Here is a 24,724-nt window from a genome sequence, read left to right as displayed (position 1 = left end):
ATCTGGCTTTACTCCATGCACTTCTTTCACTGCTCTATCGCTCCGGGTCCCAGCCCCCTTGAAAATTAGTTTAAATCCTCCCGAACCATGCTAGCAAACCTACCTGCAAGGATATTGCTCCCCCTCAAGTTCAGGTGCAACCCATCCAATCTGTACAGGTCCCACCTTCCCCAGAAGAGAGCCCAATGATCTATCAAGAATCACTAGATTCTGGAATGGTTCTGGAGGACTGGAAAATAGCAAATGTCACTCCACTCTTCAAGAATGTAGAGAGGCACAAGAAAGGACACTATAGGCCAGTTAGTGGTTGGGAAGACGTTGGGAGTCGATTATTAAGGATGATGCCTCAGGCTTCTTGGAGACACGTGATAAAATAGGCCATAGTCAGCATGGTTTCCTGGAGAGAAATCTGTTTGGAATTCTTTGAAGAGATTCCAAGCAGGATAGACAAAGGAGAATTGGCTGATGTTGTGTACTTGGATTTTCAGAAGGCCTTTGACAAAGTGCCACACATGAGGCTGTTTAACAACCTATGAACACGTGGTATTACAGGAAAGATTCTAGCAGTCACTGATTTGACAGAAGGCAAAGAGTGGGAAGAAAGGGAGCTTTTTCTGGCTGGCTGCTGGTGTCTAGTGTTGTTCACAGGGGTCTCTGTTGGACTGATCCTTTTCTTATAAGTTAATGATTTGGATGATGGAATTGATGGCTTTGTTGCAAAGTTTGCAGATGATATGATGATCAGTGAAGGGGCAGGTAGTTTTGTGGAAGTAGAGAGGCTACAGAAGGATTTAGACAGATTATGAGAATGGGCAAAAAATGGCAGATGGAATACAGTGTTGTGAAGTGCACTTTGCAGAAGAAATGAAAAATCTGAGGAGCAGAGAGACTTGGGAGTTCTTGTTAATTAGCAGGTTGAGTCTGTGGTGAGGAAGGTAAATGCAATGTTAGCATTCACTTTGAGAGGATTAGAATATAAAAGCAAGGATGTAATGTTAAGACTTTTTAAAGCACTGGTGAGGCCTCACTTGGAGTATTGTGAGCAGTTTTGGGCCCCTTAGAAAGGATGTGCTGAAACTGGAGAGGGTTCAAAGGAGGTTCATGAAAATGATACTAGGATTGAAGGGCTTGTCTAATGAAAAGCATTTGATGGCTCTGGGCCTGTATTCACTAGAATTCAAAAGAATGAGGGGTGACCTCATTGAAACCTGTTGAATGGTGAAAGGCCTTGACAGAGTGAATGTGGAGAGGATGTTTGCTATGGTGGGAGAGTCGAAGACTAGAAGAGCGCCCTTTTAGAATGAAGATGAGGAGGAATTTCTTTAACCAGAGGGTGGTGAATCTGTGGAATTCTTTGCCACAGGCAGCTCTGGAGGTCAAGTCTTTATGTATGTTTAAGGCAGAGGTTGGTAGATTCTTGACTGGTCTGGGCATGAAGGGATACAGGGAGAAGGCAGGAGACTGAGGCTGAAAGGGAAATTGGATCAACCATGATGAACTGGCAGAGCACATTCAATGGGCTAAATAGCCTAATTCAGCTCTTATATCTTAAGGTTTTGTCTCCTCCTTTGAAGAGGATATAATGGCACCAGAGACAGTGCAAAAGACATTGAGTTGAATTCATGGAATGAGAGGGCTATTAAGAGAGACTGGAATTTGGGCTTGTATTCCTCGGAGTTTAGAAGAATGAAACTTTATTCAAGCACATGATATTTTTAGCTGGCTTGACAGGGTAGACCACCCCCACCCCACTACCATTGAGCACATCTACAAGGAGCGTAGCCACCTACCACCTTCACTTCTTCCTCCCCTCCCTCACCCAACCTGCTCTGACTTCTCCTCTTCCTTTTCTGCCTTGACGAAGGATCTCAGCCTAGTGTCAACTGTTTACTCCTTTCCATAGATGCTGCCTGGCTTGCTGAGTTCCTCCAGCATTTTGTGTGTGTTGCCCAGTAGAATCAAGGACCTCCACCATCCAGGCCATTCTTTTTAGTGCTGTCATCAGGGAGGAAGGACAGAAGCTTCAGGTCCCATGCCACCAGGTTCAGAAACAGTTATTATCCTTCAACCATCAGGCTCCTGAATTAGGGTGAATAATCCCAACACTGAACTGATTCCTCAAGCTGTGGACTCACTTTCAAGTACCAACTCATGTTCTCAGTGTTATTTATTTTTGGCACAGTTTGTGTTCTTTTGCACACTGGTTAGTTGTCAGTCTTTGTGTGTAGTTGTTTGTTGATCCTATTGTATCCACTGTGAATTACTGCAAGAAAATGAATCTCAAGGTAGTATATGGTGACATATATGAACTTTAATAATAAATTACGTTAAACTTTAAGCTTAGATATTGCAGTGATCCCTTCATTGGCAAGGGGACATAAACTACAAGGGACCAGTCATTTGTAACTGAGGAGGGTCCAGGGTAGTGAACCTCCTGAGTGTATGTTCTATCTGACCCCATCTCTCATCTGAGATAAAACCCACCCTTCTCTAGTCATAAACCAGGCCCTTCAGCCCACCTAGACTTTTATTCTGCCTAGTTCCATTGATCTGCACCTGGATCACAGCCCTCCCATCTGGTCGAATTACCAGGTGAACATGGAGATTTTGGGGTACAGCAAGTCTGTGTCTTTATTGATGCTTGCTGCATGCTTGAGTGCTCGGTGGAGGGCGCTGATGTTTCTTTTGCTGGTGGGGGTTGATGTTGCCTTGCTACTGCTTGTGTATGGGAGGGGGGCTTTGGGGTTCTAACACTGTGGGCAGCGAGGGAGGAGATTGCTGAGCCTCTGGCGATGATCTTTGCATCACCAATGAGGACGGGAGAGGTTCTGGAGGATTGGAGGGTTGCGGATGTTGTTCCCTTATTCAAGAAAGGGAGTAGGAATAGCCCAGGAAATTATAGACCAGTGAGTCTTACTTCAGTGGTTGATAAGTTGATGGAGAAGATCCTGAGAGGCAGGATTTATCAACATTTGGAGAGGCATAATATGATTAGGAATAGTCAGCATGGCTTTGCCAAAGGCAGGTTGTTCTTACAAGTCTGATTGAATTTTTTGAGGAGGTGACTAAACACATTGATGGAGATAGTGCAGTAGATGCAGTATATATGGATTTTAGCAAGGCGTTTGATAAGGTGCCTCATGTAAGGCTTATTGAGAAAGTAAGGGGGTATGGTATCCAAGGGGATGTTACTTTGTGGATCCAGAACTGGCTTGCGCACAGAAGGCAAAGGGTGGTTGTAGACGGGTCATATTCTGCATGGAGGCTGGTCTTAGGGATCTGTTCTGGGACCCCTACTCTTTCTGATTTTTATAAATGATCTGGATGAGGAAGTGCAGGGATGGGTTAGTAAATTTGCTGATGACACAAAGGTTGGATAGTGTGGAGGGCTGTCAGAGGTTACAGCGGGACATTGATAGAATGGAAAACTGGGCTGAGAAGCTGCAGATGGAGCTCAACCCAGATAAGTGTGAGGTGGTTCATTTTGGTAGGTCAAATATGATGGCAGAATATAGTATTAATGGTAAGACCCTTGGCAGTCTGGAGGATCAAAGGGATCTTGGGGTCTGAGTCCATAGGACACTCGAAGCTACTACACAGGTTGACTCTGCGGTTAAGAAGGCGTATGGTGCATTGCCTTCATCAATTGTGGGATTGAGTTTAGGAGCTGAGTGTTAATGTTGCAGCTATATAGGAACCTGGTCAGACCCCACTTAGAGTACTGTACTCAATTCTGGTTGCCTCACTACAGGAAGGATGTGGAAACCATAGAAAAGGTGCAGAGATTTACAAGGATGTTGCCTGGATTGGGGAGCATGCCTTACGAGAGTGAACTCGGCCTTTTCTCCTTGGAGCAACGGAGGATGAGAGGTGACCTGATAGAGGTGTACAAGATGATGAGAGGCATTGATTGTATGGATAGTCAGAGTTTTTCCCAGGGCTGAAATGGCTAGCATTGAGAAGGCATAGTTTTAAGGTGCTTGGAAGCAGGTACAGAGGAGATATCAAGGTAAGTTTTTTGCACAGATTGGTGAGTGCACAGAATGGGCTGCCGGCAGCAGAAACGATAGGGTCTTTTAAGAGACTCCTGGATGAATACATGGAGCTTAGGAAAATAGAGGGTAAAGCCTAGGTAGCTCTAAGGTGAGGACATGTTCAGCACAGCTTTGTGGGCCGAAGGGCCTGTTTTGTACTGTAGGTTTTCTGTTTCTATTTAACTGTCATTCATTCTTTGGGGTTTACATGGATATTTGCGAAGAAAAAGAATGTGAAGATGTATATTGTATACATTTATCTGACATTAAAAGTACCTATTGAAACCATTCCAAATTTCTCTTAAATGTCAAAGTCAGACTTGCATCCACTTCCACTGGCAGCTCATCCCACTCTCTCATCACCCTCTGAGTGAGTGAGTTCCTCCTTTTCTTCCCTTTCAACCTTAACCTATGACCTCTAGTGCTCATGTCACCCAACCTCAATGGGAAAAGCCTGCTTGCATTTACCCGGTCTGTATTTCCCCTCTCATAATGCTGTACACTTCTACCAAATCCTGCCCCCCCCCCCCCCACTGCCACTAAACACTTCTTGGAATGCTGCGTCAATTTAAATTCTGCTTCTACTGGGTAATGTTCCTGTAAATTCCCCGGGAATATTTTACTATGTTTACATTAAAAGCGCTACAGAAAGCCAGTTTTTTTTAGTTTGATGCTGTGGTGAAATTCTGTGGTTCTGTGTAGGACACTGAAGAACTCAACAACTTCACCCTGTGGCTGAATGCAAATATGCAAGATGTCATTAATAAACACTTCAAATTTTTACAAATATTTATTTACATTTACAACAGAGAAAGGGGAAAAAATACCCGATTTGAAGAAGCACGGCTTGAAAAGAAACAACAACTGCAGATCTGTTGCTAATCTCCAAGAATTAGCCACTGCATTGATGGAAGATAGGTCTGGAACTGTACTTCCAACATAGTCCACTGCCCACTCACCCTGTTGTTTGCCCAGACTGAATTTTAAAAGAAGGGACGGGCAAGTCTTTGTCTTGATTGTTGGAGTTAGAGAGTCATAGAGGTAGGCCCTTCAGCCCATCTAGGTTCTGCTTGTGGATGGTTAGGCATAGTAGTCAGCCTTCAGGCCTTGAATGTGCTCCACGTATAGGTCTTAATTACATCTGGTCTGGAGGGACAAGCGATATGCACAATCGAGGCTGCCTGACTCACAAATCAAGGTGCTGGGCTGCTGGTTATGTTGAAAGTACTTTCCCTCACAGGTTAGCTACTGCCCCAACAACTCTAGGAAAAGCTCAGACCAAATTAAGTTCTGGTTTCTCATTCTGACAAAGGCCAAGTGCAAGACCTGGCTTAAATATTTGAGATCTCTCTTTGGCGGGAACCTGGGAACCTTTATATTTAAAGCAGAGGTTGATAGGTTCTTGATAAATAAGTGCCAAAAAGGTTTTGGGATGAAGGCTGGAGAATGGGGTTGTGAGGGAAAAGAAATCGTCCATGCTCAAATGGCAGAGCAGACTCCATGGTCCAGTTGTCTTAATTCTGCTCCTATCTCTTATGGCATTATAAATATATCCATAATTATTAACTAAGAATGAATAAATGAAAAACTAAGGGGAAATAACCACACGGGACAGCTCTTTTGATGTGCCAGCACATGGATCTTGGGCCAAATAGCCTCATATAATACTATGAGAGCTTTTCATGTTTAAGTAGTGTTCCCTGCAGTATCAAAGTATCTCAACTAACTGGGAGCAAAGATAGACAGGTTTATATTTGTAGTACAGGCTGAAATGATGGCAATTGTGGGAAGTTAAAATCCAAGTATGGGCCTGAAATGAGAATTTGAGATACAGCGTGCAATAGGCCCTTCCAGCCCTTTGAGCCACGCCACCCAGCAACCCCCGATTTAACCCTAGCATAATCATGGGAGAATTTACAATGACCAAGTAACCTATCAACCAGTATGTCTGCAATGTGTGAGGAAGCCGAAGAACCTGGAGGAAACACACGCGCACTAGGGGAGAACATACAAAATCCTTACAGGCAGTGGTGGGAATTGAACCCAGGACACTAGTACTATAAAGCGTTGTGCTAACCACTATGCTACCGTGTGCTATTAGAGCCAGAACACCTGGAAACTGTCTATTCAGCCCAATTCATCAACACCAACTCCATTGCCCAGCGAGCTAGTCACATCTCTTGCATTTGCAATTAAAACATGAAATCCTTAAAGCACTCAGCAGGTCAGGAGCATCTGTGGAGAAATGGTTACTGACTCAGGTCGAAGGTTCTTCATCAGACTTTCAGATGAAGGGTCATTGACCTGAAACGTTAACTCCATTTCTCTGGCCCCAGGTCTGCTGAACTGGACATGGAGCCTGCGCAAGGGCCTGAAGAACAAGTTGAGTGTGGCATCAGGGCTCGTTCACATCTGCTCACGGGCTAATCCAAGCGAGATGGCTAAGGAAAAAGCCGAACTCACAGGACATTGGGCCTGGAAGAACCTAGCGGTTCATCTGATGAGTAACAAGCGTCCCTGAAGAAAGATGAAGGAGACATTAAACTTCAGAAGAAGATCCCAAGAGACAGGAACGTGAGGGGTGATTGTGTATGGGTATACGCATAATTTTATGGGCCATAATGACACACTATAATCCTAAAGACAGAAGATTAGGCTTTGTGACACAATGAGATTCAAGAATAGGGAGCCAGCATATTCTGTGCATTTTTATCTCTGTCGACACCCCCAAGAGAAGTGGAAGGCAGTCTTTCACTTATCCTGCCCTGTTATTTTACAAAGTTGAGATCACCAGCTCCATAATTGGATAACAATTTGTTAACAATCATCATCAAATCTTGATGCTGGTTCTTTTCCCTATCTGGTTTTATTTGTGCTTTCACATTCAGGGGCATACAGTGAACAACTCCACAACCCCAGAACCAGCAAGAAATGCCACAATTACAGATTAACATCCACATGTGTCATTGGGTTCCTTAAACTTGCCTCCTTTGCACTCCTTCCACTGGTTGGTCACTACTTTGGTTGGTGTGGTGGATTGAAGTGAATGGAACCAACATTAAGAAGGGAACATTTAAACGAGCTAATGTTGAGAGATCTCCAACTGATTGTTCATTGAAAATGTAACATGATGATCATGCGTTTTAGGTAAAGAGGCCATTTTTGGTTTGGTATGAACTTCTTCGTTGCCTGTGGAAGGGTGGATTGAAACAATATTGTTCTGATAATGGGAGTGGATGCCATGTCTTGAGAAACCAGAAATTAACTTTGCACAACCTGAATTTACATATTGCACAATTTGGGACAAAGTCACCAAACTATTGGCTGATTAATTTGTCACTTTATACCAGCAAAAAATATATACACATCTGTGAGGAAAAATCAAAAACAGAACAAGTCTCTTTGTAGCAGGGGTTCCCCACCTGGGGTCCACAGACTCCTAGCTTAATGGTATTGGTCCATGGCATAAAAAAGGTTGGGAACCCCTGCTTTATATGGATTCTCCTTGGGATACAACAGCAGTGGTGGGATTAGAAGCTCCTGTAACTTCTGTCAGGGTGGATTAATAGCACACAAGAATATGGGCAAAGTGTCATAATCAATAGAATGGCTAGTGTTACAAGTGCATGGGGATAATAGATTGCTTTCGACAAGTATGCTTAGCCGGGCTTGCTGAATGGGATCCCTTATACACCCAAACCCACACGTTGAAAGCCAGCATGATCAACTATTTAGGAGGGGCAGATGGGAGCAGAAGCAATGGGGGTTATCAGCAGCAACGGTGCAAAGTTTTGTAAAATATACAGCATTCGCCCAAACTAACCTGTGCTGGTTTTTAGGAGTTTTCTCCCATTCCATTTGCATATCTCATCTGCAATATGATTTTTTAACCCCCATCATCTCTCTTGTACTCATCCAATTTTGATCTAAAAGTACTTAATCTTGAAATCTTGACTCCCTGTATGGGAGGGATTTCTGCATTCCAACCACTCTCTGAAGAAAGACAATTCTTTTCTTCTCCTTTATTGGATTTAATAATATAAAGTGGAATATTGAATCAGCTGTATCGCCACAACTTCTGAGAAAGAAGGTCAGGAATGTGCATGTCTTATCCAATACCACATATCTGAATTATCCCCACTATTTCTACCCTTTCACTTGTCTGTCAATGATTAGAGCTGAAGCCCATTGTGGAGACAGAAGGGAGGGACCACTGTCCTAGTCATGGGGACAGCTGACCTGCCCCTTCTGTTAACACCTCCTCCCTGACCGTCAAGTTCCATTAACAAAAGCTGGGAAAACCCTTGCACATTGGTGGCATCAGATGCACCCCTAGAGTGTACTTGGTCTTGTCTTCGGGCAAAGGGAGGAGAGCTTGAGGGGTGGAGGGAGAAGAGATTAGTGTGGAAACGATGCTTCAAAAGTTCGAAGCAGAAAGTTACAATGGGTACCACTCGGAAGAGTTCACTTAGAAACACCAGCAACTTGACAGGGTATCCAGGCTATGATCTGTGGTAGTCCTGAAGTACCAATTCATTGGTGTGAAATGCTGACTCTTTCTCTCTCCCCAATCACCATTTGACCTGCTGAATATTCCTATCATTTTTTTTTTGTTTCTATCCAGAGGAGGTCACCAGTGGATGTGGCCCGTTTAGTGGAATCTGGTCAAGTATCAGATTGGGAATCTAAGCAACTGAGTGGGTAATAATTCCATCACTCTTCTTCCCAAATGGAAGTATCTCCTCCCTTTCTGTCCTCCTCACTCTATCCAGTTTGGACCTCAAAAAGCCCTTAAATAGATTGCTTTAATTTTAATTTTATATTTCTTGGAATGAGGAGAAAAGGAAACAATGAAAGTTGCAGGAAAGATTCAGACTTATTCTGCACCTTAAAAGACATTTCAAGTCACAAGTCATTGGATGCAACTCAATAGTGTAAGTCACCAAATAATGGAGATCTTGGGGGTCAGCCACCAGTGTCCTAGAATTCATTCCCAAGTTCCAGGAGTTTGGTCATGTTGACAATCTCCCAGAGATTCTGGGTCACATCCAGTGGGTTGGCCGATAACACCATTTTAAATGGTTTAATAGCACAGGGAATATATTTGTGGGAGGGCAGCAAGGGTGTTGCCAATACCTTCACGATGAGTCCAGCCCATAGACACAGAAGGTGCAGGAAGACTGGAATCAGTTTCATCTAATTAATTTCCCAAAGTGGTGATTATGTCAGAGTGTCGCACACACCAATGACAGAGAACATATAAAATAAAACGGTGGCAGAAGACAAATTGCCATTTTTATCGGTTGCTTACACAAATTCTTCTTAAATAAAAAAAAAGACAAAAAAAAATCAGTAATCACAACACGACAGGTTCACTGAAGAGAAAGAAGCCATAGGCCACAGAGGCTGCTTTCAATGACTTCAAAACTACAACATCTTACACTGACCATTCACAAGTGAAACAATTATAAACTGGACTTCTCATTCACTTACGGAGACACATACCCGAACAGAGGGATTAGTTTATTCGGTTTTCTTTATCTTTGTTGAATCCTGAACTTTGAGGTTTTGGTTGTTGGCCCAGCAAGCTAGGCCCTCTTCAACTTTGCTAAGCTAAAGAGAGAGAGAGTTTGGCTTCGGTAGCTTGGTTTGCGGAGTGATAATTTGGTTCAGTTTTTTGATTTTGGTGGACACACACACACACTCTCTCACTCACTCAGTACGGAAGGCGCAGTGCTAGCAGTATGCTTCCAACCTGATCACAGCCTGGGATACCTGAAGGCCCCTGGTTTTACTCCGGATTCTGTAGGAGGACGCGAGAGGAATTAAAGGCAAAAATAAGACAGTGTGCTGTGTAAAGGGTTCTGATCTGCACTGATCTTAAGACATTCTGTAAACAGACAACAAAGATTTCACTACAGTCTTAGAGGATAAAATGGGCTTGAGATTAGAGCAGCTAGAAGCAACAGGGTATGATACAGGAGGATGTGATTTAATGGTGTCTAAATGCTCTATAATTCAGTGAAAGACACTTATCACTGCAGGTGCACTAAGGTATAAACTCCAATTTAACTCAGGCACAAAATAATCTGCAGATGCTGGGGTCAAAGCAACACTCACAACACGCTGGAGGAACTCAGCAGGTCGGGCAGCATCTGTGGAAAAGATCGGTCGACGTTTCAGGCCTGAAAGGATTCCGGCCCGAAACGTCGACCGATCTTTTCCACGAATGCTGCCCGACCTGCTGAGTTCCTCCAGCGTGTTGTGAGTGTTAATTTAACTCAGGCATTGGAGAAAGAAATTTAGACTGGATTAGTATTCAAAGATTTGGACATGAGATTTTTTTTTCCAGCCCTTTGAGCTATGCCATGCAACCCCTAACAAACCTGTTTAACCCTAACCTAATCATGGGACAATTTATAATGACCAAATAACCTCAGGAGGCACGGTAGTGTAGTGGTTAGCACAACGCTTCAGAGTACAGGCGACCAGGGTTCAACTCCTGCAAAGAGTTTGTATGTTCTTCCCGTGACTGTGTGGGTTTCCTCCAGGTGCTCCGGTTTCCTCTGAGAGTCCATTGACGTACCTGTTCGTTCATTGGTCATTGTAAATTGTCCCATGACTTGGCTAGGATTAAGTCAGGGGATTACTGGGCAGTGTGGCGTTTAAGGGGGATGTGATTCAGTGGTATCTCAATATTGGGTACATCTGTGGACTGTGGGGTGAAACCAGTGCACCTGGGGAAAACCCACACGTTCCACAGGGAGGAGGCACAGACCCCTTTATATTGGATATTGCAGTCAGGAGCACATATATCAGAAAATGTGAGTTCAAATCCCAAAATGGCAGCTGATCGACTTAAGTTCAAGCCACTGAATGAAACATAACAAGAAGTCTGCTGGAGGAACAAAATGGGTCGAGCAGCATAATTTATTTTTATCCATTTCCCCTCTCAGCCCCAATATCCTCCTTTCTCCCTGTATCCCTTCATGCTCTGACCAATCAAGAATCCATTAATTTCCACCTTAAATATACCCAATGACTTGTACTCCACAGCTGCCTGTGGTGGTGAATTTCACAGACTTTCCAGCCTCTGGCTAAATAAATTCCTCGTCAGCTCTATTCTAAATAGAGGCCCCTCGCTGTGCCATTGGGTCCTAGTATAGTAAACATAGGGCTGAGAGGGAAATGGATCAGCCGTGATGAAATGGCCTAATTCTGCTCCTCTGTGGTCTTGTATATTGTATTTAGAGATAGAGTGTGGAACAGGCCCTTCCAGCCTGTGTGTGACGGTATTTCTGAGTCGCCATCCAGGACTCTCATGACTGACAAGTAGTGAAAACCGAGAGGAAGCAACTAACACGATGAAGGAAGCCCTGACCACCAGCAGAAATGGAGGACCTTTATTGCTGCCCTAAATACCAATGGTGTAATGGGCAGTTAAAAAAAAAAGGAACCACCCAGAGTTTTTTTTTACAAAAAGCAACAGCACCACTAAACTCGTATAAATCAATGAGTTAGAACTTTGATTCCTTGATTTGTTCACTTGCAAACTGGCACTGGAGAGGGTTCAGAGGTGGCTCACGAATTTTCTGGGAATGAATGGGTTAATATGTGGGTGGCGTAAGACGGTTGTTGGTCTGTACTCGGTAGAGTTTAAAAGAATGGAGGGGGGGAGAGGAGTTGGGGGAAATTGATCTCATTGAAATGCCTCGATACAGTGGACATGGAGAGGCTATTTCCTGTGGTGGATGAGTGGAGGACCAGAGGGCCGAGCTTCAGAATGGGACATTCCTTTACAACAGAGATGAGAAGGAATTTCTTTTGGCAGAGGGTGGTGTTTCTGTGGAATTCATTGCCATTGACGGCTGTGGAGACCAAGTCATTGGGTATATCTAAAGCGGATGTTGATAGGTTCTTGATTAATAAGGGTGTCGGAAATTCAGGTGAGAGTATGGGGTTGAGAGGGATAATAAATTAACCATGATAGCATAGTGGAGCAGATGATGGGGTGAATGGCCTAATTCTGCTCCTGTGTCTCATGGTCTTATAAACTGATTTGATATGCAGATTCTGTTCCCTGAGTGGGGCTGGTGTCCTAACAGTTGACGAACGGCACGGGACCCTCGGGGACTCTACTTCAACGCCAGTTAGTGGAGCAAGTCTGTGCACTGCAACTTCAGCTAGCCAATGGTTGGACAGTGGGAGGAGGCAGGAGTTCCTGTAACAAAATCTCCAGGAATACAGAAAAGGAGAGACACCACTCCTGGTCAAGGGGTATGTATTAAATGTAGAACTCTCCACTATCAAACCATCCCTTGGGCAGAGCCAGGGAGGTTGATTACCAGCCTGCAGACATGCAAGGTTCCATCTGACGGTTCAAGAGACTGGAGGTCACAGGTAGAACTCTACTCAAGCACTGCTGAGGAGTGCCAGTGAATTTTCTAAGTGGCAAACGAGGCCAATTATACCTTATTATAGAAAGACCTTGTGAAATCTCCAAGAATACATCCAACCGGAGCTTATTATCTCTAGACCCCAACTACGCACCAGAAAGGCATAAATTATTCATGATGGTAGACAATCCACCAATCAACAGTCAAAATTCACCAGTGGCACCGCTAAAACTTGCCAAACACCTTGTCTACCGGGGACTAATTACAGGGCAATTGGTCATTCAACTCTGCTGCCTGGCAATATTTCCAAAACACAGCGTTACTGAAGGCTAGTGGAAAGATTTCTCAGTTGCATCTTGTTATCTGCATTGTTTGATGAGCTGCAACTATCCAGTGGACAGCTTGAGCCCCCAGAATGTGTAATTGGGTTACTGGCGCTGACATTCCCAATGTAATTAGACAAAGATCATATGGAGATCTATTTAGCAAAAACAAAAGTGCTTAGGAGTTATCTGAAACCATTAGTGAGGTGTCTTTCTTGCCTATTATGTTCCTATTTGCCCATTGTGAGTAGCCAATGCGTTCCAAGCCATCAACTGGTTGTCTCTTTGCTGCAATGGTCCAAATTTGATACCTAATTCCAGGGAAGGTCATTTCATTGGTATACGCAGTTCGGCAAGTTCCAACAAAAGGAAGCCTGGCTGTCGGTGCAAGTTCTGAACAAATAACTGTTTTGTTTGCAGTTTTATTTACCTAGTGGTTGATCTCCCATGGAGTCACTCATGGCAAGGGTCCCAGTGTGTCCAAGGTGGGCATCGGTTGATAATTGGCCTTGTAAAGCAAAATGAAGGATAGGATACTGACGTCAATTCTGTCCTTTTTTATGTTTTAGCTGGCACCTGTATTAGATACCTCAAATGAGAATTGCCAAGGCCAACACTGGCTCTAGGATTTGTGATGTGATTGGATGCTGGTGTGCTGTTGGACCAATTGGCCAAGACCTATAGAAACATTAAAGAGAAGTAATTTGCAAGAGATCAGTTCCACAAATGGGTTAAGTTAATTATTCATGGCATAGTGTAACCCTCTCTAGTGGGATTCATGCATCGTCACCATGGAAACCAGATGGTGTTCCCAGGATGCTTCAGGTGCATGATCTGTGAATGACGCATAGCCAATAGTAAGAGGCTGTTGTGGTAGTGCAGTGTGGACCCCTCACTGGCTTTGGAAGTCTGGCTTACAAAGCTTGGACAAGATTTTTAAATCATAACCTCCCAGAATGGGGATTAATATTTAAGTTTATGGAATCACATGAAATTGGAACTTTGTAATTTGCTTTATATAAGCCCTCCCAACAACACCCCACTTCCTTTAAACAGGAAGGTGAGATAATGGGGCAGCATTGTGGGATTTACCTGCTTGCTATACAAATCGGAACAAATTTAACCTTCATTCCCAGGCAACTCCTGACAGCCTCCAACTAGACTCTTTTCTCACTGAGGATCAGTGGTGGTGGGAAGGAGCACACAGGGATTGGAGGGTCAGGATTTGCTTTTGGCAAGCTTGGATAATAGAAGAGCAAGCAACTGTTTCCAATACCTCACCTTTTGCTTCCCTCTTTACCCTGCCTCTCCTGTGCTGTCTCTTGTATCAGAAAGTATTATTCCCTCTATTTTATTTTTGTAAGATATTTATCTTCTACTTTCGGTCAGGGAAAGAGAGAGTCTTTGGCCGAGGGCATTTAAGTATCTCAGGCAGCTGTCTAGCAGTGACCAGGGAGGAAGTAAGCAGGCACCACGTCACCAGATACCTGAACTCCCGACAGCCGGGAGGCCACACTCACGGTTCCCACGTCACCACAACTTGTATCTTTTTTTTAAAAATTACATCTATGTGCCTTGAGCTTTTTACTGTTAGCGCACAACACGGATCGTTCACTTGCTTTGAGGAGGTTAAAATGGGAGGCGAAGAGATACTTCTCAAGAGGTCAGTCGTTTCAAAACGGTGGGCAAGGAGCAGGTCAACAGGTCCATCCTCCCACCATTTTCCTGCGGGAAGAGCCATCAGCAATTGCTTGGCTCTGTTAAATGCCCTGGTGTGAGGGACAGTCAGGGCAGAGAACTGGATGTAATGTCCCCCTGCAAGGGCGCACAACTTCCGCACTGCAGATTCCCAAAGGGCTACGGAGGTTGATTACAAAAAAAAATGTTTCTTCATCCTCCTCAAGAGCAGCGAGATTAAAAATTGCCACATTGCTTTGACTTTTTTTTAAAGTTACAGTCTCTTGAAAGTGTTCCGCTTTCATCAAGAGGTAAAGAGTGCTTTGAATACACGAGGAATTGACGTCCCAGGTCCCTTTCGATGGCTGTGGAAACTGCTCACCTACACCAGGAATTAAGTCAGGGTGTGAAGGCGGGTCCTGTGGAAAGGCAGCATGGGGGCAGGAACACACAACGGGAGAAACATGAGAAGGTTAATATCGACGTATAGAGCATCCAGTCTCAAATATCTGCTGCAAAGTCTTAAAGGCTTGAGCACTCTTGTCGGGTAATCAATTCCACAGTCGATTTCTGTGTGTGAGAGTCTTTGCCATTTTGTTGGTTTGGAATTTCCGAGGATGTGTGCACTCTTGTGAATATTAATCTGATGTAATCTTTCTCCCCCCTCAATCAGTTGCTGATTTATTTTTTGTTTGAAGTTGGGATCTGCACCGGATACCAAACCACAGTCAGGCTGTGCGCAGGGATGGGGGGGAGTTAGTGGTTTCCTTCCTCGTCGGTGCAGGTCAGAGATCGCGTTACTGGACGCCGGCGTCAGGGGTGGCTGGGGTGGCTGACCTGGAGGTGACGGTGGACGGCGGGGTTTTCTCCAGGGCGGGGCTCTTCTCGCCCTTCGGGGCCTTGGGGACGGGGCCTCCAGCGGAAAGGGCCTTGGCCTGGGCCTGCAGGTTCTGCCCACAGATGCGGTGGTGCTTCTCCCAGTCCTTGTGCTGGCAGAAGGAGCCACAGTAACGGGCTGCATTGCACCCGCTGCAGGTCTCGCTGGCCTTGCGTCCGCAGTTCCAGCAGCTCTGAGGACAGAAGAGAGGGTTAGATGTCAGAAATCAGTCTTGGGGGAGGTCAGAGGTTACCCTCAATGGGCAACACTCTTGCTTCTGAGTGAGAATGTGGAGAAGTACCTGACACTAAGAGAGCTCCGCGCCACCTTCAGGATAAGATAGAGACTCACAGTATGAGGACAGGCCCTTCAGCCCAACTGGCCCATGATTCCCATCTCTACTAGTTCTACTTGCCCCCATTTGGCCCCTAACCCTCTAAATGGAGTCACAGAAACGGGCCCTTCAGCCCACGTAATGCATGCCAAACTATTATTCTGCCTCGTCCCCTCAGACTACACCTGGACCAGAGTCCTCCACACCCCTCCCCATCCAAACTTCCCTTAGATGTTGAAATCAAACCCACATCCATAACCTCCACAGGCAGCTTGTTCCCCACTCTCACCACCCTATGAGTGAAGAAGTTCACTGAGGTTCCCCTCAAATATTTCACCTTTCATCATGACAACTAGTTCTAGTCTCACCTCACCTCAGTGGAAAAAGCCTGCTCGCATTTATCCTATCTATACCATTCATATTTTTGTATACCTCTATCAAATCTCCTCTCATTCTCCTACACTCCAGGGAATAAATTCCTAACCTATTCAACCTTTCCCTATAACTCAGGTCCTCAAGTCCTGGCAACAGCTTTGTAAATTTTCTCTACTCTCTTTCAATCTTACTGATATCTTTCCTGTAGGTAGGTGACCGGAACTGCAGACAGTGCTCCCAGTTAGGTCTCTTTGCTACCCAAGCAACTTTCCAAATACCTTTGAAATGTCGTTCACGTACCTGTGTCAATTCTTCCTTCTGGCAGCTCATTCTATCTACTGACCAGTCTCTGGCGAAAAACTTGCCTCCCCTATTTCCCATTAAATCTCTCCCGCAAACACCCCACACACCCCATCTCCTCTAGTTCTCGATTCCCTAACCCTGGGAGAAAGACTGCGCACTTTGACTCTACCTATGCCCCCCCATGATCTATAAGATCACCCCTCATTCTCCAATAAAGAATGACCTAACTGCTCAACCCTCTCGGTCCCTCGAGTTCTGGCAGTCTCTCCCCTGCACTCTGTCCAGCTTAATGGCATCTTTCCTATAGGAAGGGAAGCAAAACGGAAGACAATATTTCAAATGTGGCCTTACCAACAATGTTGAAACAAAGCCATGAAGTCAAAGGAAGACACAGCACAGAAACAGGCCCTTCAGCCTATCGATTCCATACCAACATTCAACCACCCATTTACATTAATCCCATTATCCTATTATCCTCACTGCCTAAGAACTTGCCCTGCATTCTACCACCTACTTGCACACTAAGGGTGATTTACCTTTGGGCAATTAACTTAACAACCTACACACCTTTGTGGGATGTGGAAAGAAACTGGAGCAACTGAGGGAATCCACTCAGTCATGGTGAAAACATGCAAATTCCTCAGAGAAGATTGAACCGAGGTCTCCAGCTCTATGCACACTGTGCCAGCCTTCTCTGCTCTCACACTAAAACATCCAGAGATATTATTCCAAAATACAGAGAACAGAGAAATAGTTATCCCTCAAATACATCTCCAAAGTTAATATTATCCGATAGCTGAGAGCTGTTTGTAAAGTCACAGTTCCTCCCTCTCACCACCCCTAGACTCAGTTCATCATGGGTAAAGCTCTCCCCACCACTGAACACACCTACATGGAGTCCTGTTGCAGGAAAGCAGCATCCATCATCTATGACCCCCACCACCCAAGTGATGCTTTATTTTTGCTGCTACCATCAAGAAGGTGGTACAGGAATTTCGGGACTCATGCCAACAGGTTCAGGAACAGTTATCACCCCTCAACCATCAAGCCCTTGAACCAATTTCACTTGCCCCATCACTGAAATGTTCCCACAACCTATGGACTCACTTTCAAGGACTCATCATCTCATGTTATCAATATTAATTGTTTATTCATTATTATTATTTTGTACCTGTACAGTCTGTTGCCTTTTATACACTGATTGCTTGTCTGTCCTGTTGGGTGGGGTCTTTCACCGATTCTATTATGGTTATTGGATTTATTTTGTATCATCATCATCAGGTGCCATGCCCAGATTGAGCTTTGACTGCCATGGTCCACATAGTCCTGTTTCGGGTCAAGTGGATCAATTCATTGGTATTCATTTCCAGTTCTCTGGCTGCTCTCTCCATCATCATTTGTCTTTGCCTTACTTTTGCTTTCTTCCCTTCAATCTCTCCCATAATTACTGTGCATTCTAACTCCTCTTTCCTAAACACATGTCCAATGAAGTCACATTGGCTTTTCACTATCTCATACATTATTTCTCTTTTTGTGCTTGCTCTGTTCATGACATCCTCGTTAGATATTCGTTTTGTCCATGATATTCTTTGCCTCCTCCTCAAAAACAACATCTCTGCTGCTGCTTCAATTGGTTTCCTCATGTTACTAGATATTGTCCAACATTCTGATCCATATAACATAACTGAGTATACCCGTAAGAAAATGAATCTCAGGGTTGTAGATGGTGACATATATATACTTGGATACTAATTTTACCTTGAATTTTGAAGAGACCTTCACTAATTGAAAGGCCTTCTGGGGAACCTGGAAAAGGACCTGTGAGAGGACCCTCTGCAAATGCAAACCCTTGTTCCTTTCAGTATTGGTATTAGATTTATTATCACTGACATATGGTACGGCATGAAATTTTTGTTTTGCGTCTGTGATACAGTGAAATACATAAAAAATTACCATTTTTACAAAAAGAAACAGAAAAAACTGTATAAAGAGAGCAAAAAGTGAGGCAGTGTTCATAGGTTCATGGTCTATTTAGAAATCTGATCGTGAAATGGGTTCCTAAATGTCCTGTTGGTAGCAATGAGAAGAGGGCATGGTGAGGGTCATTAATGATGAATGCCAACCTCTTGAGGCATCTGAAGATGTCCTGACGGTGGGGAGGTTACAGCCCATGATGGACACAATAGGTGGATCACCCAGAGGAAACCCACGCGGTCACGGGGAGAATATACAAACTTTTCACTGACACAGTGGCAGAATTGAACCCGGGTTGGTGCTAACCACTGCGCTTTGTAATTTACAGTCCTTTTATGTATTGCTGCTGCAAAAGAAAAACAAGTTTCACATCATATGATTGATTGGTTGTCCGTCAAATCTGACAATGACAGATTTGTGCAGTCCTTCCATGTGAACTGTACGAAGGAAGTACAAAGTATCAGAGTACATATATGTCACCATATACAACCCTGAGATTCATTTCCCTGAGGGCATACTCAGCAAATCTATCGAATAATAACTATAACAGAATCAATGAAAGATCAACCAGAGTGCAGAAAGCAACAATGTGTGCAACTGCAAATATAAACAAATAGCAATAAATAACGAGAACATGAGATAATCAGATAAAGAGTTCTTAAAGTGAGATCATTGGCTGTTGGAACATCTCAATGGATGGGGCAAGTGAGTGTAGTTATCCCCTTCTATTCAAGAGCCTGATGGTTGAGGAGTAATAACAGTTCTTGAACCTGATGATGCGAGTCCTGAGGCTCTTGTACCTTCTACCTGATGGCAGCAGTGAGAAGAGAGCATGTCCAGTGTGGTGGGGGTCCCCGATGATGGACGCTGCTTTCCTGCAACAGCGTTTCATGTAGATGTGCTCAGTGGTTGGGAGGGCTTTACCCGTGGTGTACTGGGCTGAATCTACTACCTTTTGTGTGAATGTCTGTACAAAGACGTTGATGATAATAAACCTGATTCTGATACCCAAGGATTCCCAATAAACCTTTCAAAGGCTTTAGATGAGTATCTACAGCTGTACTCTCAGCTAGTGAGAGTATGTGGGGTCCCTTGTCTGAGCTTCTGACCTCAGGATGGTCTCTGCCTGGTAACGACCCCGGGACTGAACATCTGCAGGGTGGTGGACATGAGATGGAGAGCAGGTCATTGACCAAACCAGTCAAGTGACGCTGAGAAGTGGGGGGGGGGAGGGGATCACTGCTCCTGAGCCAGTGCGCTAACCAAGAAGGAGTGAGAGGAGGGCAACATCCTACCTCACTGGTGTCTTCCTGTTCGTTGATGACGGTGAAAGCGTCCTCGGCCGCCTGTCGTTTGGCATCAGCTATCTTCTGCTCCATCTTGGCCCTCTCCGCTGTTATCATCTCGTAGGCTTTCTGCTCGGCCTCGGTCACGGCTTTCTGCAGCTGCGACACAGCCTGGCGCTTCACCTCGTTGACGGCTTCCTCTGCTCCCCCAGGGAAAGAAAGAAACATCGCTAAGAGACGGCCACACTGGGTGCTCAGAGTAACGAAGGACTCTGACACGCGGCAGAGAGAAAGGAAGCGATTCCCTGAACAGGACGGGCTGCTGAAGAGCAATCATATACTCAGTAGCCACTTTATCAGGTCCACCTGCTCGCTAGAGCAAATATCTTATCAACCAATTATGTGGCAGCAACTCAATGTATAAAAACATGGAGACGCGGTCAAGAGGCTCAGCTGTTGTTTGGACCATAAATCAGCATGGCGAAGAAATCTGATCTAAGTGACTTTGACTGTGCAATGATTGCTGGTGCCATATGGGGAAGTTTGAGTATCTTAGAAATTGCCGATCTCCTGGGAGTTTCACTCACAAGAGTCTGTAGAGCTTACCGAGAATGGTGTGATGAACAAAAGTCATCCAGAGAATGGCAGTCTTGTGGTCGAAAATGCCTTGTTAATGAGAGAAGTCAGGCCAGACAGGCTCAAGCTGACAGGAAGATGACGGTAACTCAAATAAACACTTGTTACAACAATGGTGTACAGAAGAGCATCTCTGAACACACAACACATTGACCCTTGAAGAAGATGGGGTACAGCAACAGAAGACCACACCAGGTTCCACTCCTGTACCTAATAAAGTGGCCACTGAGTGTAGAACTAAAGGTAAGAGGGAAATTTCTAGTGCCCATTTCTTTAGGAAAGATGCAAAGGTTTTACAGTTGAAACAAAATGCCTTTATGAACTGATTCCAGGAAGTTACATGAATTGATTAAAGAAACAAGGATTATTTAATAGATAATATTTACACTGTTTGGAAGCAAGCTTTTCAGCCCTATTTGTCCATGCAAACCAAGATGACTATCTATAGCAATCCCATCTGACTGTGTTTGACCTATATTCTTCAAAACCAGGGTTTCTTAACCATGGGTCTGTGGACCGCTTAGGGGTCCGTGGATAGATTCCAGGGGGTCAGTGAACTTGGATGGGAAAAAAAATTACATCTTTATTTTCACTAACCTTTCACTGAAATTTAGCTTTTCCTTCAATGATGAATGTAGGCAACAAACCACAGTAGTATTAACTTTACCTGTGACTTTGTCATCAATAGAAATCACAGATATTTTCATACCATATCACAGTTGTTAGAAATATCTCAAAATATCCATTATAACTTCTGTCTGTGAAGTAGCTGGCCAGCTATCGGGCAGACGTGCCACTGAATGTCCAACATGACATGCAAGTGGCTTTGTCAAAGACCACCCCTTAGATTAATGTTCTTAATCAAGCTGAGCAACAACAGCCTTCACACTGATGTGTCTTTACAAAACTGAATTTAATTTTAACTTGCCGATATTTTAAATGTATAGTCTTGTTATTTAATGCATTAATAAAGAAGCACATACAGTGGTATGCAAAAGTTTGGGCGCCCCAAGACATTTGAGCTCTCATATAACTTTTACCAAGGTCTCACACCTTAATTAGCTTGTTAGGGCTATGGCTTGTTCACAGTCATCATTAGGAAAGGCCAGGTGATGCAAATTTCAAAGCTTTATAAAAACCCTGACTCCTCAAACCTTGTCCCAACAATCAGCAGCCATGGGCTCCTCTAAGCAGCTGCCTAGCACTCTGAAAATTAAAATAAATGATGCCCACAAAGCAGGAGAAGGCTATAAGAAAATAGCAAAGTGTTTTCAGGTAGCCGTTTCCTCAGTTTGTAATGTAATTAAGAACTGGCAGTTAACAGGAACGGTGGAAGTCAAGTTGAGGTCTGGAAGACCAAGAAAACTTTCCGAGAGAACTGCTTGTAGGATTGCTAGAGAGGCAAATCAAAAACCCCATTTGGCTGCGAAAGACCTTCAGGAAGATTTAGCAGACTCTGGAGTGGTGGTGTACTGTTCTACTGTGCAGTGACACCTGCACAAATATGACCTTCATTGAGGAGTCATCAGAAGAAAACCTTTCCTGCGTCCTCACCACAAAATTCAGTGTCAGAAGTTTGCAAAGGAACATCTAAACAAGCCTGATGCATTTTGGAAACAAGTCCTGTGGACTGATGAAGTTAAGATAGAACTTTCTGGCTGCAATGAGCAAAGGTATGTTTGGAGAAAAAAGGGTGCAGAATTCATGAAAAGAACACCTCTCCAACTGTTCAGCATGGGGGTGAATCGATCATGCTTTGGGCTTGTGTTGCAGCCAGTGGCACGGGGAACATTTCACTGCTAGAGGGAAGAATTAATTCAATTAAATATCAGCAAATTCTGAAAACAAACATCACACCATCTGTAAAATAGCCGAAGATGAAAAGAGGATGGCTTCTACAACAGGATAATGATCCTAAACACACCTCAAAATCCACAATGGACTACCTCAAGAGGCGCAAGCTGAAGGTTTTGCCTTGGCCCTCACAGTCCCCTGACCTAAACATCATCGAAAATCTGTGGATAGACCTCAAACGAGCAGTGCATGCAAGATGGCCCAAGAATCTCACAGAACTAGCATTTTGCAAGGAAGAATGGGCGAAAATCCCCGAAATAAGAATTGAAAGACTCTTAGCTGGCTACAAGAAGTGTTTACAAGCTGTGATCCTTGCCAAAGGGGGCGTTACTAAGTACTGACCATGCAGGGTGCCCAAACTTTTGCTTCGGGCCCTTTTTATTTTTTGTTATTTTGAAACTGTAAAAGATAGAAATAAAAAAGTAATCTTGCTTAAAATATTAAAGAAATGTATCATCTTTAACTTTATGCCTTTTGGAAATCAGTAAATCTTTTACTCGCTTAGCTATTCACAGTAACAGAAATTTTGACCGGGGTGCCCAAACTTTTGCATGCCACTGTATATTACTATATCAGAGATGTGTACTTTTAAATATTTTGATACCTGTATTTCTATATAATTGGTTTCTTTTGTAATCCTACGTATTTTATTTTATATATTTAAATACATTATTCTGAGAAGAGGTCCGTAGGCTTCACCGGACTGCCTAAGAGGTCCGTGGTATAAAAATGGTCAAGAAACCCTGTTCTAGACCTTTCCTATTCAAGTAGCTATTTTGTTGTAACGGAAGCTGCCTCTACCGAAGCTCATTCCATATACGCTTCAGATTGATTAAAATTCGCTTTATTTATAACATCCTCCAAGAGGACCACCACCTTGTCATGGTGTGGAACATGTCTGCCTCAATGACCCAGAGAGCTATATTGGCTGGAGTCAGGGCTTTATGCTTTAGCTCTTGGTAGGGTCACCCATGCCAAACAGGTCAAAGGGTAGAGGCCAGAATAAGAGTAGTCCACCAGTTTCAGTTCAGCTCAGGGCTAATAACACTGACTGGTCAAAAAATAATTGTTACAGAAACAACAATGAAGAGTACTTCTATGAGACAGAGATTGAAGGCCTTCATTGCTGCCCTAAATGCTAGCGGACAAAAGTAAAATCAAATAAATAAGTAAATAAATAAATATAATTTTTTATCACAGATACACCAAAATATCAAAACTTAGTGAAATGCGCCATTTTGCATCAAATCAAATCAAATCAGTGAGAATGTGCAGAGGGCAGTCCATAAGTGCTGTTTTGCTTTCAGTGTCAACACAGCATGCCCACAACTTACTATCTCTAACCCACGTCTTTGGACTGTGGGAGGAAACCGGAGTGTCCAGAGGAAACTCACACGGTCACAGGGAGAACGTACAAACAGTGGCGGAAATTGAGCCCTGATTGTTGGCGCAGTGAAGTGTTAACCTAGCCACTGCCTCTAATTAGTATTTAATAGCTATGTATTTAATATTTCAATTATATTTGGGTGATCTTGCATATACAAGTATATATATTGGCTGATTAAGCACTCTTGCTAAATACTTAATTGTGAATTATCTGTAAAAATACGTAAATGCCATGTCATCAAGTTACCACGTGATACAGGTGCACTTCACTTAAAGTAAAGATGAAGGGGGTAATTTACAGTGGCCAATTGACCTTCTCATCCACACGACTGTGAGACGTGGGAGGAAACCAGAGCACCCGGAGGAAACTCACACGGTCACAGCGGTACCTGAGGTTGGGATCGAACCCGGGACTCTGGCGCTGTGAGGCAGTGACTCGACCATCTGCACCACTTTGCCACAGAAGCATATTTCAGATTTCCAGCACCTGCAGCTTTCTGCCACAGTCAGTCTGGTGGGGGATACTCAGCAGGGTGAGCAGCATCTGTGGGAAAACTATTATTTTCCAATTCAATTTGAAACAATTGTCGACTTCTTTCTTTGGAGTGAAGAAGGATGAGAGGTGACTCGATACAAGGTGCAAAAGGGAAGAAAATTATAGACCAGTTAGCCTAACGTCAGACATTGGGAAGATGTTAGGGTCAATTGTTAAGAATGAGGTGATGGAGTACTTGGTGACACAGGACAAGATTGCACAAAGTCAGCATGGTTTCCTTCAGGGAAAATCCTGCCTGACGAACCTGTTGGAATTCTTTGAGGAGATTACAAGTAGGATAGATAAAGGGGATGCAATGGATGTTGTATATTTGGACTTTCAGATGGCTTTTGACAAGGTGCCCACACGATGCTGCTTACCAAGTTAACAGCCCATGGTATTACAGGGAAGTTACTAACATGGTTAGTAGCAGACAGCGAGTGGGAATAACAGGATCCTTTTCTGGTTGGCTGCCAGTGACTAGTGGTGTTCCGCAGGGATCGGTGTTGGGACCACTTCTATTTATGCTGTATATCAATGATTTAGATGATGGAATAGATGGCTTTGTTGTCAAGTTTGCAGATGATCCGAAGATTGGTGGAGGGGCAGGTAGTGTTGAGGAAACAGATAGGATGCAGAAGGATTTAAGACAGATTAGGAGTATGGGCAAGAAAGTGTCAAATGAAATACAATGTTGGAAAATGCATGGTCTTGCACTTTTGTAGTAGAAATAA

The 24,724-nt window shown here is 43.9% G+C and overlaps 1 protein-coding gene across 7 annotated transcripts in view; it reads right to left on the bottom strand.

Annotated features, from left to right (window-relative positions):
- Nucleotides 1-10,295: 10,295 nt before the first annotated feature.
- Nucleotides 10,296-24,724, bottom strand: part of LOC134342682 (protein CBFA2T1-like) — a 198,534-nt gene continuing 184,105 nt past the window's right edge. For all 7 annotated transcript variants that reach the window (XM_063041101.1, XM_063041094.1, XM_063041095.1 and 4 more), the window contains exons 10-11: nucleotides 19,589-19,779; nucleotides 10,296-15,500 (exon numbers count right to left, since the gene is read on the bottom strand). In XM_063041101.1, coding sequence (XP_062897171.1) covers nucleotides 15,228-15,500; nucleotides 19,589-19,779 — 464 coding nt within the window. In that variant the 3' untranslated portion in view covers nucleotides 10,296-15,227. The remainder of the gene's footprint in view (nucleotides 15,501-19,588; nucleotides 19,780-24,724) is intronic.

The sequence above is a fragment of the Mobula hypostoma genome, chromosome 2 (genome assembly GCF_963921235.1).
Source record: "Mobula hypostoma chromosome 2, sMobHyp1.1, whole genome shotgun sequence".
Lineage (NCBI taxonomy): Eukaryota > Metazoa > Chordata > Chondrichthyes > Myliobatiformes > Myliobatidae > Mobula > Mobula hypostoma.
Note: the sequence above shows the minus strand (reverse complement) of the source record. Positions and strands in the feature narration are given on the sequence as shown.